General features: G+C 40.0%; 1 protein-coding gene and 1 long non-coding RNA gene across 9 annotated transcripts in view; one reads left to right on the forward strand and one right to left on the reverse strand.

Annotated features, from left to right (window-relative positions):
* Nucleotides 1-590: 590 nt before the first annotated feature.
* The window catches only part of CDC42BPB (CDC42 binding protein kinase beta), a 94,158-nt gene continuing 78,375 nt past the window's right edge, over nucleotides 591-16,373 (reverse strand). For 6 of the 8 annotated variants that reach the window (XM_035327885.1, XM_035327884.1, XM_035327888.1 and 3 more), the window contains 11 exons: nucleotides 14,354-14,570; nucleotides 13,919-13,981; nucleotides 9,840-10,436; nucleotides 6,656-6,753; nucleotides 6,469-6,553; nucleotides 6,210-6,330; nucleotides 6,001-6,118; nucleotides 4,995-5,033; nucleotides 4,755-4,863; nucleotides 4,592-4,662; nucleotides 591-2,342 (listed from right to left, as the gene is read on the reverse strand). In XM_035327885.1, the coding sequence (XP_035183776.1) occupies nucleotides 2,211-2,342; nucleotides 4,592-4,662; nucleotides 4,755-4,863; nucleotides 4,995-5,033; nucleotides 6,001-6,118; nucleotides 6,210-6,330; nucleotides 6,469-6,553; nucleotides 6,656-6,753; nucleotides 9,840-10,436; nucleotides 13,919-13,981; nucleotides 14,354-14,570 (1,650 nt within the window). In that variant the 3' untranslated portion in view covers nucleotides 591-2,210. The remainder of the gene's footprint in view (nucleotides 2,343-4,591; nucleotides 4,663-4,754; nucleotides 4,864-4,994; nucleotides 5,034-6,000; nucleotides 6,119-6,209; nucleotides 6,331-6,468; nucleotides 6,554-6,655; nucleotides 6,754-9,839; nucleotides 10,437-13,918; nucleotides 13,982-14,353; nucleotides 14,571-16,373) is intronic. The other 2 variants (XM_035327886.1, XM_035327890.1) reach the window with 1 other exon arrangement.
* Nucleotides 5,152-6,270, forward strand: LOC118167935. The gene is made up of 2 exons (XR_004751297.1): nucleotides 5,152-5,269; nucleotides 5,448-6,270. It is a non-coding gene; the product is annotated as an uncharacterized LOC118167935 (long non-coding RNA).

A 16,373-nucleotide genomic window follows, 5' to 3' on the forward strand; every position in this document is an offset into this window, starting at 1 on the left:
CTCTGTTAACCTGAAGATGGGTGACACCAAGAGTTAATCCAGGAGGCACCTGGGCAGCCTGTAAGGGTAAGGGACACTCACCCAGGTCACCCTAGGAAAAACGTTGGCTCTGATCATGCTGCAGTGAGCTCCATGGTGCTCAATTCTAGAGTGAGCTCAAGGGAAGCTTCCCAAACCCTCTGTGGTACGTGTGGGGCACCGTTCATGCTTCAGTCTCTGAGATGTTCTGAAGTGCTTCTCCGGGATCCTGCAGCCTCCTCACTGTGCTTCGGCCATTAGGAAATAATGACCTGAATCACTGAAAATGCATCAACAGGGCCACTGCCTTGATGAAACGGCAACTCTAGCACAAACTGAAGGCACAATTTCAACACTGCAATCCTCCAGAAGGCCTGCCATCGCTCCTGAACACGCATTTACACGTAGAAACACACCTTTCTTGTAGGAAAGGAAGAATCCATTCAGGAATGGAGCTTTAAAGTATTTTTTCAATTTCTGTAAAACTTTCACTTAGACAAAGCAAACTTACCACAAGACAACAGCAAGTGCCAGTGGGGGGCTGTTTTCAGATGTCAAGACAGACGACTATGAACTTTAAAACCTCCCTCTTCTGCTTTATTGACAGGTAAATTGTTCAAAAATGTTCTCACAATTCAATAATTACAAAGACTTAGACTTACATTAAAAAAGTAAAAACCAGAAAACCCCCAAAGCAGTAGTGTCCAGCTCTAACTGAGCCCCTTTATCAATAATCTGAGAAAAAGAGCAAGTACTGTCGAACACTTAACGTAACAGGATTAAATGTTGACTAGAACACTCAGTTTAAACTAAAGATAAGTGCACATCCTATACAGTGTTTCAGAAAAGAACATTAGCCATTGGTATATCATTAGCCCATTTAAACCAAATTTTAAATAAGTGACATCCAACTGTCATAAAATTGGCACAGAAGGCACACTAGTGTGACAATGACAAACTGGATATGCCAGCCACTGAATTAATTACAAGCTTTTAATGAAACATGGTCACAAACCTTTGATTACTAAATGTATAATACATGGAAGCATGAGATTAAATATACACGCAAAACATCACCACTGCACGTGGGCCATAGCAAAATATACAGGAGTGTGTTGTGCATTTTTCTACATGATCAATACTTGATTAATAATCATGGGGTCTTCATGCAGGTGAGGATACAATTAATGAGAAAAGCAGCACCCCCAGTTACACATCCTTCACATTCCACTTTGGTAACCAATAAACAGACTGACGTTTCAGTGTGTTAGAGTCCCTTAGGTCAAGCAGACTTCAAGGGCAGTGTGTCCGCAAGGCTTGCTAGCTAAACAATGTAGTGTGTCCTTACACCAAAAAATCAGGAGAAACAACTTCTCAGGAGGAGATAGGCAGGAACTAGGAGTAAAATTTTCTTCACAGCAGTAATTACCAGTATTTTAAAAGCCCTGACTAACGGCTGACTGATGAGGACTAAAAAGCAGGGTATGGGTAAAAGATAACTGGTAGTAGTCCTATGTACAAGACTAAAAAGTCAGTAGAAAGGTAGAAAGACTGTTATGCAGCTGAATATGTAATGGCTAAATGAATTAAAAGGCCACAAAACTATAACCAACTTTTATTGGACTTCCTGGTGATTCTTACCGATGTTGGGAACAACCTACAGCTTCCTAGCATTCTCCTTAAGATTTACAAAACCAGCTGTTATGGGAAAAAGGGAAAAGTATTTTTCTGAGGATGTAACTAGACCTGCTTGCATTTCCTATTCAGAGGTCCAAACTGTGTCTAAAAGGATTTCCTGCTAATGAGACATTACATCATTCTATAGAAAAATAATATTCCTGATATTGTAGCAACATTATCAGTATCTCTCTCTATTTCTTTTTCAGCATAAGAATAAGACTATTTACTGGTGGCCTTAAATGCTCCTATGCAATACAACTGTGTCACAGCTGTGCAGAAAGGAATCAACCGTAACAGTGAACAATTCTGCATAAAAAGCTTGATCGCTATTTAGTAAAGAATCTTCTTCATTTCAATAGTTTGTATCTACAATCTGGATATATAATTATTCTTGTACAACACTAGAGATTCAGTGTCAGTCTTGGCACTAGCATCTGAGACAGCTTTGCCCTGCTCTTGAGTGCTCCATGGCGTAGTAGATGGTTGAAGCCAGAACGGTGAGAGCTGTAGTGTTATGCATCACAAGTTGACTGGTCCAGTCCATCTAACGTCAGCTGATTCCTATGAGGAGAGTTGGGACTTGGGGGACCACTTGGATTTGAGCTGTTGGATGGAGTAGAGTGTTTGGTGGAGTCTGAATCAGGCTGTTAACGAGAAACATTAAAAAATTACACTTCTTTAAAATCAAACAATTAGGGAGAGAAGTCCTACAAAGCAGCAGGCATTAGATTCATTTCATAGCGAAACACTAATGCAAATACTTCCATTATCTTCACTGGGCCTTAGTGCAGTCTTGAAGGTGACCTTCTGACCTAACGTGTATTATGGCAAAGTATGTGGAAATTGTTAAATCCCAGGCTCCTCTACTTCAGCCACTGCAAAACGTGCAAAAGAACTTCACGGTGAGGGTGACAGAGCACTGGAACAGGCTGCCCAGGGAGGTTGTGGAGTCCCCTTCTCTGGAGATATTCAAGGCCTGTCTGGACTCCTACCTGGGCAGCCTGCTCTGAGGAACCTGCTTTGGCAGGGGGGTTGGACCCGATGATCTCTTGAGGTCCCTTCCAACCCGTACAATGCTGTGATTCTGTGAAACTTCCCTGATAGAACGCATCCATCTGTGCATCGTTAGTTTGCGTTTACCAGCCTGATTTTTTTTTCAAGCAATTTTTATAGCAAAGGAGTACATTTGTCTGCCCATATAAATGTGTAAACAATTACAGTCAAATCATCTTCAGCTTGGTGAGAAGGAAGGAAGCAAGCACACAAACTGTTTACAAAACAGTACCAGCAACAAAGGCAAGCATGTGAAGTGCCTGACAAAAGAGTGAAGGTTGCCAAATATCAGGCTGGAGATCCAGAAACAGAATATACTTACTGGAGCTGCCCTACGTCAATATCTAATAAAGGCACTCTATCCACAGTTATTTTCCCAGCATTAGATTGGATGTTGGATATTTGCCTTCACAGACTGGTCTCACTTCAACAACATGGCTGGCAAGTTTCCCACTATTTTGAGGAGTTACAACACTGAGCGGTGAACAAATTCACAGCTTATGCACAGGAAAAACCAGTACCACTACAGCAAGTTATTCTCAAGAAAGGAAACATATATATATATATAGCAAATGTACTGAAAGGTAACATCCTACAAGAATGCTGCTTACAAGGTTTTGCATGCCTCTAGCAATAGTAAGACCATTTCTAACAAGATTATCTTAACACGAACCTGCTCATGCTGTGACCAAGTCACAAACCATCAGGAAAAGCACTATAAACTAGAAGGTGGTATTAGATCCTCCAAGTTACAAACTACTATTTTTGAAATTTAAGATGTCCCAAGAAATTTTAAGGTTTACCAAAAAGGAAAACATTGCAAAAAACCTTTCCATCTACCACTGCTGGTGCCTACAAACAGCGATTGGAATGCAAAATGTAACAGACTTCGGGAAGGATGCTACAGGACAACAAAATCAACTGGGAGAGTCTGTCATAAGCACCTTTGAAAATCAAGACAGTTTTAAAAATGCCCATATTTAGAGATTCCTATTTTAACATGCTTGCTTTAATGAAAAGTGGTCTTTAAAAGACAAGTGGTCTTTTAACGCTCTGACAAAGGAAGTCAGAGCATGGCTCAGAAGCCTGGGCAAACACTTTGCCTTGGAATGTATGAAGGCATTCTGTAAAGGCCTAGTGTGAGGTCTAGGTAGCCACACTTCAGAATCCAGAACGTTCTACAGGGAACTAAAAAAAAAAGACCTTGATCCTGGAGTTTGCCAGTGTTACTTCCTAACACTTATCTTGCACAGACAGTACTTGAACAAAGCTTGCAAGAAGCTACATCCACAATAAGTCAAGGGCAAAAATATCAGACAGATTTAGGGACACCAGCTTTGTGCAGCCAGAACATCTTCAGGCTGCTGACTACCAACCAGAGCACGCTTTCACACTTGCTAAAAACAGATTGCATAATATTTTAAAATATTATTCCTTCTCAAGTTACAAGACAAAAAGTCTTCCTTAAGGGAGCACAGAAAACCATTTAACGAGCGGTATTACTTTCCTATTCTATGCTAATAGCCCAGAGAACATTTCTAGGAGCTTCGAGGACATTTTATCAATTAGTCAAAATTGCCTTGTCTACAAAGCCTAATCCAGGACACAATACATCTTAAAATATCACCATAAAAAGATCTTTTCACAGCTTTGCTTTAGCGCTGGCTTATCTAGCATACAATCAGCTATTACATGCTGGAGAAAACATTTGCAGAGGGAATATATCTCCATAAAGAACACAGTCTTCATGAAGTATTTTCTCAGCTATTTAATTTATTAGGAGAAGAAAATCTACAGCAACAGGATATTGTCGGTCTCCATTTAATAAAAGCTGCGTTACCTCTTTGTCAAACTCCTGGTCGGGATCGGACATGCTTCGGGAAGGCATGGCTCCTCCCACATCGCTGCCACCTGCAGAGAAAGGAGGAAAAATGGCAGTTTTACATCTCCTGTTGAAGCCATCAATTACAGCTTAGAGCTGACAAGGTTGTTTCCAGCCTTACTTGATGAGGGCCAAGAAATATAGGTTTTGCTTCTCTGCTGCTGCTGCTGCCGTGAGAGGTTGGCTGTAGATGGACATGGTTTTTCATCCTGTGCAGCGGGTAAAACACTCTACAGATGAAATGAAACACCTTGTTAGCCAACAAGCAATGCTATCCAACTAGGGGCTGTTACTCGTAAAAACTCTACTGTGCTTTTGATGCTATTACAACTAGTATTGGCAGAAAAAACTCTGAACTTACTTGACTACATCCACATATTTTCAGAAACAGACACAAACCCTGAGAAAGACAGAGAAAGAACTAAGCCCTGCAGCAGCCACTGGACACTCCTCCCACCGGCTGGAGACAGGAGCCACTGGAACCTGTCAGCCAGCAAACCCTCGTATGAAGGGGCAGTGACCATGCCAATAGCTCTGCTTTCCTTCCTCTTCCTGCTGAAAGATGAATGCATTATCCTCATCAGAGCCAGCCGAGAAGGACAAGAAAAAGCCTGACTAGCAGCTATAAAATGAAAGGTACACAGCATAAAAGCGTACCTTTGCACCTTCCTCTTGTGGACTTAGCTCTCAAATAGCTCACAAAATGCTCTATTTGTTAAATGCAAACCAAAAAGTAATGCTATGAAATGCCACGGCTTACACGTGTTTTGGTTGTCTTCCAAAGCATTCACCCCCCTCCTTGTTTTTCTTCTAGATTGTCCAAGTGCCACAAGCACACCATCCAGTTTCTAACAGTGTGCAGCTACTCCTACCCTTGCTAAGGAAGCGGAGGAGGGACAGGAAGAGGAAGAAAGCAGAAGGAAGCCTTGCAGTGAGGAATGGTGACTCTGGAGGAGGATATCAGCAGGGACAGGGCTGGTGAAAGACGTGCTCAAAGCCTGTTGGAGGTGATATCAGACCGGAATGCTGAGAGGGTGCAAGGGGAGGAAATTCATTCTGTTATTTTAAGATGACAAACAAGAAAAAGGAAGGAGGAGAGACTGATTATTTATAAAACGACTAACAAGTTCCTGGCAGTGATATCTGCTTCTTTCAGTGTCTCATTCTTAAGTTAGCTAATAGCGTTTCTCTGCGCAGGACTTAGAAACATCTAAAGGATACATAAGGAAGGTTTACCTTTCTCAAAAAGAAAATTAGAAGAATTTGGTACATAGATTAATACTTGAACCCTATACAGCTCATTTTTGTATTTTTCCCCGAGCAATTACAAATGCACATACATCTCCCACCCCTTAAACGTGCATTACCAGTGGGAGATCCATGAGAACCTGCATTCCATCTCCTGGTCCCATATGTGCCACGTGGTTGAAATTCGTTGGGTTAGAAATCATCTTTGACCTTAGCTCAGGGTCTCTAAGCATTTCCCTAAAAGGGCAGAGTGATTTTTACTATTAGCACTCCCAGTCTTTGCATGTCATCACGTACAACCTGTTACACACACAGACTAAATTCTTACCGCCTCTGTTGTAATCGCTCTTCCTCGGGAACCTTAAATACAAATCTTCTTTTGCTCCTGGTTCGAAGCATTTGCTTTTTGCTATTGTCAGATGTTTCTGGTACGCTGAGAACAGCTCCAGCTGTAATATCACAAAGCAATTTTATATACTTAGAGTCATGTCCAGGAGTATCCAAGTTTCATCTCACGCAAAGGTGACATTGCTTAAAATTTTCCAGGCAGATGGATTCTCCCACTTCTCCCCTTGCTCAGTACTCACCTGCAAACTTGTTCTTGAAATATATAAGTCTCGGTGGCTCGCAGTTCAGGAGGTTCAGAGTGCCGTCCATGTTTAATGGCCTGATCTGTTTCGAGGAAGGAGGCAGAAAATTATCTCCAGCTTAGCATACGCTGCAAAGAAACATCTCATTTGGAATTAAGTTCTCTATTCACAGAAAAGTACTTACCCTTCGCAGTCCAATAGTCTGAACCCATTCCATAGTGTTAACATCAAATACATCAACACCGTACTCGCTATACACGGTTACATATGAGGAATTGCAACCTGCATAGATTAAAAACAAACAGAAAACTCTAATGTGGTTTCAGAAATCCATACCTGACACGTATTTACACAAATTTTAACAGTCCAAAGTTTCCTCTATTTGTGAGATACATTTTAAACCATCATGGTTTTTCTCAGGCCCACTTTCAAACCGATATTTTTGCAATAACAGCTTTGCTAACGACAACTGCCAGCATCACAGGAAGATTTAAGTTTGACCCTTGCAGTATTTTTAATCCTCAAATTATGATTTCATGGAATTGCAGAACGCCATCTGAAGTTTACAGATGCATATAAATTTGTTACATGGTAGGACTGAGGCTAGCTTTTCTATAGAGGCAGATTACTTCATTTCGGAAGCAAACTAGCTACACATCTGCTGTGCACAGGGGAAAAGAGAGTCACCATCTGTGAGGTGGGTCACGGAGTCATGATGCAGTTCTATTCTGAACTTCCTTCCTCTTTTGCTACCAATTATCTAGCTTTAGATATTCATGTATGAGTTGCTTTCATCAGGTTAACATAAAAATGTCACAATGCTTAAAGCTCACAATCCATTTCTTTTTTTTTTTTAAGCATAAAAGGCATCCGCAGACAAGTTTACTTTAGGTCAAACTAAAAGCAGAGATCCCTACAGCTTCACATCAAATGCTTTTGCTCATGTAATGACTGTATCCTGATATAAAGAACAGTTACTAGAAATTTATGGGACTTCGTAGAGAGAAGATATACCAAGAGCTGCTTCAATAAACAAAAGGAAAATAACCCAAATAAGACACTCAGTGCATCTGAGAATCTCCTTACAAGAACTGAAATGATGTTTTAGTGCTGCTTTTAAAACTCATTCACAGAAGTCTTTGGACAGCTATCATATATATGTATCCCAGAAGGGACTCTGTCAGCTGTATGGGGCAATGGTTGGCCTGGATATCTGAAGAAAGGAGACCACAGAGCATCAGACAAACGTCTGCCTGGCCAGCTCACAGCCCAAGCCAGTAGACAGCCTGTTACTGGTGAGCATGACCAGTCCTCAGCTGGTTCCCAGCGAGGCCTGGCACCTCCTGACCGCACTGGGCTCGGCCCTGCTGCAGCTTCGAGACCCGAGCTGGCGCTGGGCGTTTGTGCTGCACCACCCTCCAGCTAACAAGCCCCACGTGCATTTAGCTGGCTGCCCAAAATAACGGAGCAGACTGGGCTAACGCAGACCTCAGTCACCCTCAGTAAGTGACTGAATGCCCTAGGGCCAAGTTCTCCAGCATACCCTAAAAGCTCTCTACAACACGGTCCTTTTGCTACAGCAGAAGCTGCAACAAGGACAGAACAACTGCCACTTTGATGAGCTGATAGGAGAGTTCAAAATAAATAAAATTTATTATTTTTATTATTTATTATTGTGCTTTCAGCACAAGAAAGATGTGGAGCTGTTAGAACAAGTCCAGAGGAGGGCTACAAAGATGACCAGAGGGCTGGAGCACCTCTCCTACAAAGAAAGGCTGAGAGAGCTGGGGATGTTCAGGCTGGAGAAGAAAAGGTTTCAGGGAGACCCCACTGTAACCTTTCAGTACTTAAAGAGGGCTTATAAAAAAAAAAAAAAAGATTAGGAAGGACTCTTTACTCAGGTAGATAATGATAGGACAAGGAGGAATAGTTTTAAACTAAAAGAGGATAGATTCAGATAAAGACTTTCTTCCTGTTGTCCACTGTAAGGGCGGTGAGGCACTGGCACAGGCTGCCCAGCAGAGCTACGGATGCCCCATCCCTGGAGGCGTTCAAGGCCAGGCTGGACGGGGCCTTGGCCAACCTGATTTAGTGGGTGGCCTCCCTGCCCATAGCAGGGGCTTGGAGTTCAATGATCTATAAGGCCCCTTCCAACCTGAGCCATTCTGTGATTAAAAAGTCACCATCACTAGTGACAGACACCAGAACTGAGGAAGGAGGACAAGGCTGAAGAAAAGGGAAATAATCCAGTTTCCTTTGGCGGTGGACAACATTGCTATTTCTATTAATAAACACCCTAGGCTATTGCCACTTGGGACTGTGCGTACAAGAATGCTATAAAACAGTTTACAGTAAGACCAGCTTCTAATAATAACAGACAAAACAATTAACTAGCATGGCTAGTCTGCTGAAATATAAAAAACTAAAGCTGATAAAGGAAAAGGAAACATTAGCTTTGGCTAATGGTGTTTTAAAGTAAATCTGCAACTACATTGCTTCCTTGGGCCTTCGCTTCAGACTTCTGTACAGAACTAGGTCAGAGCAAAGCAAGCAAACAATTTCAGTTCAAGACAATTAAAATTAAACAAACTGCTATTTGGACCTGACCTAATCAGACCAATGAACACCTAATTGCTCTGTGTACTATTTAAACAAAAAGATATTTCTTGCCTTCAATCATCCCAAACCACTTCAATTATTATTTGAGCTCCAAACAGAAAGCTGGGTTTTATCATGAACTGCCTCTGACTACTGAAAAATGTTCCACACGTGCTTCTGTCCTGGCTAGCTGATAAACCAATGCTCCTGAAAAGAACAGAGCAGATGAAAAAATATCCTTCGCCTGCCTGTATTATTTTTGGAAATTCTCCCCCTCAAAAATTGCAACCAGCTGCCACAAGCAGTATTTTCACCTCCTATTTTGTTATCCTTACGAACATTTAGAGTTGCAGTCACATTTGATCTCCAGCTTTCTATTGTGCTTTGAATACAGGACACAGAAGATGTCCTAAAGACAACGAGACAGTTATGTTTTCTAGAGCACAAGCCCTTTACAGAATTTCACAGAAGCAGCAGTCTTACACTGCCCTGCGTCCAGGACTACTCTCTGTAAAAGTTGTTTTGTGTTTCATTATTAGTTCTTCTGTGTCCTGTACCAAGACAGAGCTCGTTTTCTTGCAGCTTGCAGGATCTCAGCCCAAGAGGCTGCCAAGTCCAAAGCTACCGTCAGGATACGTATCCTGTTAACTCATCAAAACTTAAACTGTAGATATTTGAAGACAAACCAAAGCAAAATAGAATACATGCTGATTATTTTTAGACAAGTAAAGCGGCAACAGGGATATGGCAACAGAAAAACATATACATACTACAGGCAACAGGAGTTGCAGGCCACATTAGTTCCTGCATGCGTGACCTTCGACCTTGCGAATCGACGTATACTCCCATATGGCTGAAGCAAAGCAGGTATTCCTCATTACTGAGCTCCACAGCACAAAGGGCATCAAAAGACTGCTGTGAGAGGAACATAAGCGAGGGGTCATTAGGATTTACCAGGTTTATAGATTGTCCATCTCCCTGGATGGTCAACAGAGAGAACCCAGACTGGTAGCCAACACAGAGCTTGTCCTTGAACACTGCCATCCACTGTACAGTTCCTGGAGCCTGAATTTCACTGAATTTTTTGTGGAAAGGTTTAGTTCTGTGAATTTCATAGCAAAAAACCTGTCGCTTGATAGCCACAAACAAACAAGTTGCAGAACTCTTCTTTAGTGTTCCAGTTGTAATCAATTGGCAGCCTTTAGTTTCCGCAAGCTTGATGTCGAAGTTTCCTTCTGATCCGTCCAGAGAGGCCCAGGGGTAGAGGTGAACGTGATGGTTCCGGCCACAGATGAGGATGATGATTTTCTCTTTGGGAGCAAGCTCTATCTGGTACACCTTCTTACAGTCAGCAGCTCGGACTATCACTGCAAAGGAAACGAGAGCTACTGTAAGAAAAAGAATAAAACTATCAGGCCTGGAAATACTGCACCGTTACATACCGATGTCTGAAAACAGATCTAAACAGAGACACACAACAGATAAGAAAGAGCACTTATTACACACATTTGATGCTCTGTTGCTAATTCTCAGAACATTGAACTAAAGTGTTCCTGTAACTTTCTTTATTGATATACAGTCTCAGTAACACTTTGCAGGAAAAGGATGCTTAAAATACAGGAAAAATTCAGGAAAAATTTATCTGTACTATCTACTCATTGCAAGACAGTACATCTTCTGGAACTGGTTCCACATTCAGGAAAAACGTCAGTATCTTGAGTAAATTACAGAGTAAAACTAAATTAGCAGAACACAAACAGAAGAAATAGGAAGTATTTAACGCTGAGAACGTGGGACACAGAATGCTGTAGTGTTGGCAAATCCAAATACAAAGCTGTACAGTTATTAGTGTTAAATACCTATAGGGAAAGGCAAAAAAATGCTACGTGTGCTGCAGGACAAGCAGGAATGGCCTAAAACTGTAGCAATAAAGGTTTAGAACAGATGCTAGGAAAAGCTTTCTCACAGTTGAGACTGGTTAGGTTACCTATGGAAGCCAGGGAGTTTCATTGTTTGCACACTTTAATATTGGGTTAGTAGCATCTAACAGGGTTGGGTACAACGTGTTCTGCTTTTGGGATCGCAGGGCTATCATCATATTCAAGAAAGCAGTGAGCATTTCATGGGGTACAAATAGAACAGAAAGAAATCCAAACTAGGAAACATACTACGTAACATGCCTAAGTCAATTATATCAAAGTATTGCTTTTAGTTTTCTGTTAGCTAAATGAATTCAAAACCTTTGTCAATTATAATAAAAATAAATATTAATTGGAAGCTATTTGCATTTTTCCCTAGTATTAGTCGAGTAGCCTTGCCAAATTACTGAATTCTGTAAATTTACAGCAAGAGTTTGGCTGTTTAGATTACAAAACCTCATGCTGTGTGGCTTCCCCCCACACTTGCACAAACAGACAATATGTCTGAAGAAATGCTCTATGAAATAACCCCCTGCTGGAACTTTGCCACGGAGAGTTTTTTCCCTAGTTTGAACTCCAACTTACAGTTTAGATTATTTGTCAAAAGCTAAGTGATATCCTGACCAAAGACCTTTGATATAAGCAGCTGGCAGTTAATTAACACTGAAAATTTCAATTGCTATAACCGGACGAAGATACTCCTATTTATGAAAATGCCATTACACACAGGAACTGGCCACAGAAAACTCATGGAAAACAGTTTTTAATTTAAAAACGAAAATCGGCAATTCATTTTCATATTTACATATGGCACGGTGATGTGGATAATCGTTTCCTTATGAAATGACCTTTCAAATTAAATGTATACTTTTCTTCTGTGCAAGAAGCTATATTGGAATCTCTGGAATTACTTGCATCTTAAGTTATGTTTATACCTAAGTACTTACAGAATGGTGACCACTGGAAATTTATTCAATGGAATGGAATTTATTACTGCTAAAAAGAATTTCAAATATCTGTTGTCTCCACGTACAAAACATTTTCTCCTAGAATTGGGCAATGGCTTATTCTAAGCAAGAGGAAGCAATAACAGTTTGCTTTTTGCCTCAAAACCACTTTTCTGGCTTTTTTTTTAGTTCATTTTATTTTGAAAGTTAAGTAAGACTTTAGAAACCCATATTCACTGCTGTACTTTACATTGAAATGCAAGTTTTCACATGACTGCAAACCAAACTAATTTGCATTGAAAAAGGAAAATCACATTCTTCCATTAAGTCAACATGTAAAGAACTGTTTTTGGGGATTTGAAAGACAATGACTAGAAACAGTCAAAGGGATATTTCAGAAGTTTCACAGTCATTTTTCCAGAGCTGTAAAGTTTTCATTTTACAAATCTGTATCACCATTGCCCTCACCATCAACTCCCAGAAGGTTAAAGACAACAGAAGAGGCTTTAAATATAGGTGAAGAAAGCATTAGGCATTTTGTTAGAGACAATCCTACCAGTTAGCCAAGGCTGTTAAGTTCTTCTATCACTAAAAGCAAGGATTTAGAGTATTGTCTGAATTTAGAGTGCGTCAGCAATCACAAGAAAGTATGGATATCACAAGGTATGTTTGGCTGCTTTTGAAGGCCAAGAGAAATAACAAATATTTCCAATGGTAACTTGGAAGAAGATACGTAGCAGTAGATTGACTTAAATCTGCATTGCTTGTTAGAAATGTAACTTCTATATATTCAGTTTGACTCAAATAGTTTGTTCGTTTTATACTGCAGTAAGCAGTCACTGAGTATCTTGTTTTGTTAAGAAAATGCACTGCAAAATTAACCAGACATTCTTTACTTTTCCGCATTTGAAATCACATTTTATGTGGATTAACACCTAACCATCCCCACGCTCATTTGCTGGTAGTCCTTTTGACTTTCCACACCATACCAAGGCATGTCTCCCAGTTATCTGTGTTTGTGCTCAGTATATCAGGGTAAAGGGAAAAACGCTTCCCTTACTCCCTATCTGTGATTTTTGTTAATTCAGTGGTGGTGGGGTATGTCTTTGCTGGCCAGTGGCTAAGCAGCATTCACTTCACTGTGGCACCTGGAACACAACTGTGTGAATTTCTGGAATCGAGATGGCAAATCTCCGAACAGGCTAAAGTGATGCTGTTTTTTTCCCAAAGTAGAGGGCAGTCTATTAAGAACAGGAAGGAAAAGAATAGGTTCAGCAAGAAGCATGGGCTCAGGGAACAAAAAGGACAATGGAAAGACATGCAAGGAATTTACTTTGGCCATCACTGGTCAGAAACAGTGTGAGTAGTTGTTAAATTTCTACCAGCTGGAAGAAACAGATGATACACAGTGGCTTTAATGAATCATAGAATGGTTTGGGTTGGAAGGGACCTTAAAGATCATCTGCTTCTAACCCCCCCCCCCTTCCATGGGCACAGATAATATCTTGTAATGGCCAAAGTCTTAAACTCTCTGGAGTTGCTTGCACTGTTTAGCTTCTACTTCATGTCAGTTTAAGCTGTCTGATGGTACACGTTATAATAAGTTTCCACACCAAATTTCTCTCACTCGATTCAACTTCTATTTAGTAACTGACTGATAATTCACTGTCCATCAATTGCTGCTGTGTGCTCCGAGTATTGAAGCATTTCACTACCTGCTGTGGAAACACAGTTAAGGTGAGAATGTGTCAGAATATGCCCACTAACCTGTCCCTTTAATTTCAGCCAGTCAACTGAATGTAACAATAATGACCAAATTAGTGTTTATATCTCACATTCACTTTTGATTCTCATCAATTAACTGAGTGCTTAATACTTACCGTACTTGAAGGGCTGTTGTGTAACCTATATTAAAACAGCACTAAAAGTTATGGAGCTCATTATTCTGTATATAATTACTGCATGCATTATGGCTTAACTTACCGTCACGGGTCACCTCTATCACATACAGTCCTTCTTCTGAACCAATTGCTATTCTATCTCGATCTAAATGAGGAAAAGGGGTAAAAAGGCTATTAATTCAGCTATATTTAATTGTATCTTTAAAGCAGACTGCTTTGTTTGAACAACTGGAAACATTTATGTACAAAGATTTTCAACAGCAAATCAATTTTGCTTTAGTTTATGTAGTCTGTCAGAAGTATGCTGTATAAGATATATACTGCTAAAACAATCTGCTCAGCAATCACTATTTACCCCCAAATGGATGGAAAAAATTTAATAATCAGTGCAAGATTAGCATTTTTCCCTATGAAAGTATTCAGCTGAGGAAATCAAGGTATCAGTGCTCTCATTACAGAAGCCCACCAAAAAGCTTCAGCTACTCTCAGACACTTATAAAAGTTAAAACAAACATACCTACAATAGCAGCAGCTAAACTTGCTTTAATAAGAGGCAGTGTACTGTCATAAGCTTCTTGCGGAATATGCACGACCTGGTTTTTCAGTCTGTTTTTATGCAGGATAGACTGCAACCCTTCTAGGATTCCAACCCACTTTCTTTTCTCATTCTCATTTTCTGTCAGGATCAGTAGAGAACAAGACTTTGATGGCAAACCTAAGAGAGAAGCTGTCACCTTTAAACAGACAGAGAAAGAAAAATTAATAACAGTAATAAGAGTCCTTTTTGTCATTATTATATACTTCATACATAAATTGATACACAAACTTTGTCACTATTACTGTGACTTATATGGTAACTGCTTGGTCAGTATTACTTGCTTCCCAGAGCCATGCAAGTAAAGTACACTTACGAATAACGATGCCATAATGTACCTAAGCAATATGCAGCCCAGCACATACCTAATATGGCCACAGCACTTTGAAAAGATGCACAATCTTCAGTGGTTTTGTTTAAAAATACTCAGTCTTGCTTAATCATTTTGAATTCTAAAATACAGCCACGGAATTCTACATTCCTTTACCACATCGACCAATGGACACAAGCAAAAGGCTCCTTTCTTCTCTGAAATGGACTTTTAGATGCATGCAATAATTTGTCCCGTAGCCTTTCCCCATCATCTTTTAATAACTTATTAAAAATGAAAAACATGCTTTCTGAGTCAGAAGCATTTAAACCCAGTGACGTTGCTATGCTCAGGTCTGGATTTTGATTTTGCCATTTCATTTTCAAGATACTTGTCCAGAGAACATAGGAAATCATATTGACATTAAAGGCGCTGAAGGAAAACAGTCTTCTTCTCAGAACGAAGTACTGCACCAGTACTTCATTCTCAGTACTTCACAAGTACCAAGTTAAACAAAAATCACAATGGCTTCACCTGATTTTCAGGGAAACCAACCTATAGATCTCTAAGCAGAATTTATCCTGAATATGAGAACTATCCAGGAACTTTTTGTTAGCCAAAGTACAAATTTACTAATTCTTAATATTAGTTGTCTGTCTATTAAGAAGACATCATACGAACTGTGAGAGCATGGGAACTATGCTTTCAGTCACAGACAAATAAGGCATCAGCTAGTACCAGCCCTTACAGCAGACTTGTAGAATAATAATAGTTAAGCAGAAAAAAAAAGGCAGCAAAAGGTTAAAAAAGAGACAAAGAGAAGGTTGTTCACACACAGAATAAGACACCTTTGACCTATATGCCTTGATGAGAAAATTCAAAAAAACATTGGTGATGTGGTAGAGCTAGGCAACATACACCTCCTGGAAGAGGAGATTAAATGAGAATGAAAAGAATGAAAACTGTAAAGAAAAGAACAATCTGAATTGAACTCCAAAAATAAGATGAACGTGAAGAGCAGTAGGTTAAGAACTGACTAGTTTGCATTTGCTCAACAGCTTGTATGGAGACTCAAACTGTACATATTTATGTTTAAATAAATAGTAAACAAACTGTTTAAATAAACAGTTCAGGATATTTTAAAGATGGATGTAGACATAATGGACAATATTTCTAAATTTGAAGAAAAAACAACCCACACCAGACTTAGCTAGGATTTCTCTTTGAAATGCCGTCATGTAACACTCCTCAATTTTTTTGAAGGTGGCTTGTTTTGTGCAAATGTAAAAAGAAGTTACCCCTAGCATTAATCGTGATACAAAAATCCAATTATTTGCTCTGTAACTCTTCTCAACTCAAGCCGCTAACTTACAAAAGAACTCCACTAGAGACACTATTATTTAAGTTATAAAATTCTTGATGATGGATGGCACTTTGACTGCAATGTCTGGATGCTAGGATGGCCTACCACCTAGCTATAAAACCAGTTACCAAGGACAGATGGCTGGAGTTTGAGATGTGTTCTTTCTCCTCTTGATTTTGGGGGGGGGGGGGGGGGGGGGCGTTAGAACGAGGAGATTTTTTTTGAGGGGAGTGTGCTATATTTTGTGGATTTTGGAAGAACAACAAAAC

The sequence above is a fragment of the Oxyura jamaicensis genome, chromosome 5 (assembly GCF_011077185.1).
Source record: "Oxyura jamaicensis isolate SHBP4307 breed ruddy duck chromosome 5, BPBGC_Ojam_1.0, whole genome shotgun sequence".
NCBI lineage: Eukaryota > Metazoa > Chordata > Aves > Anseriformes > Anatidae > Oxyura > Oxyura jamaicensis.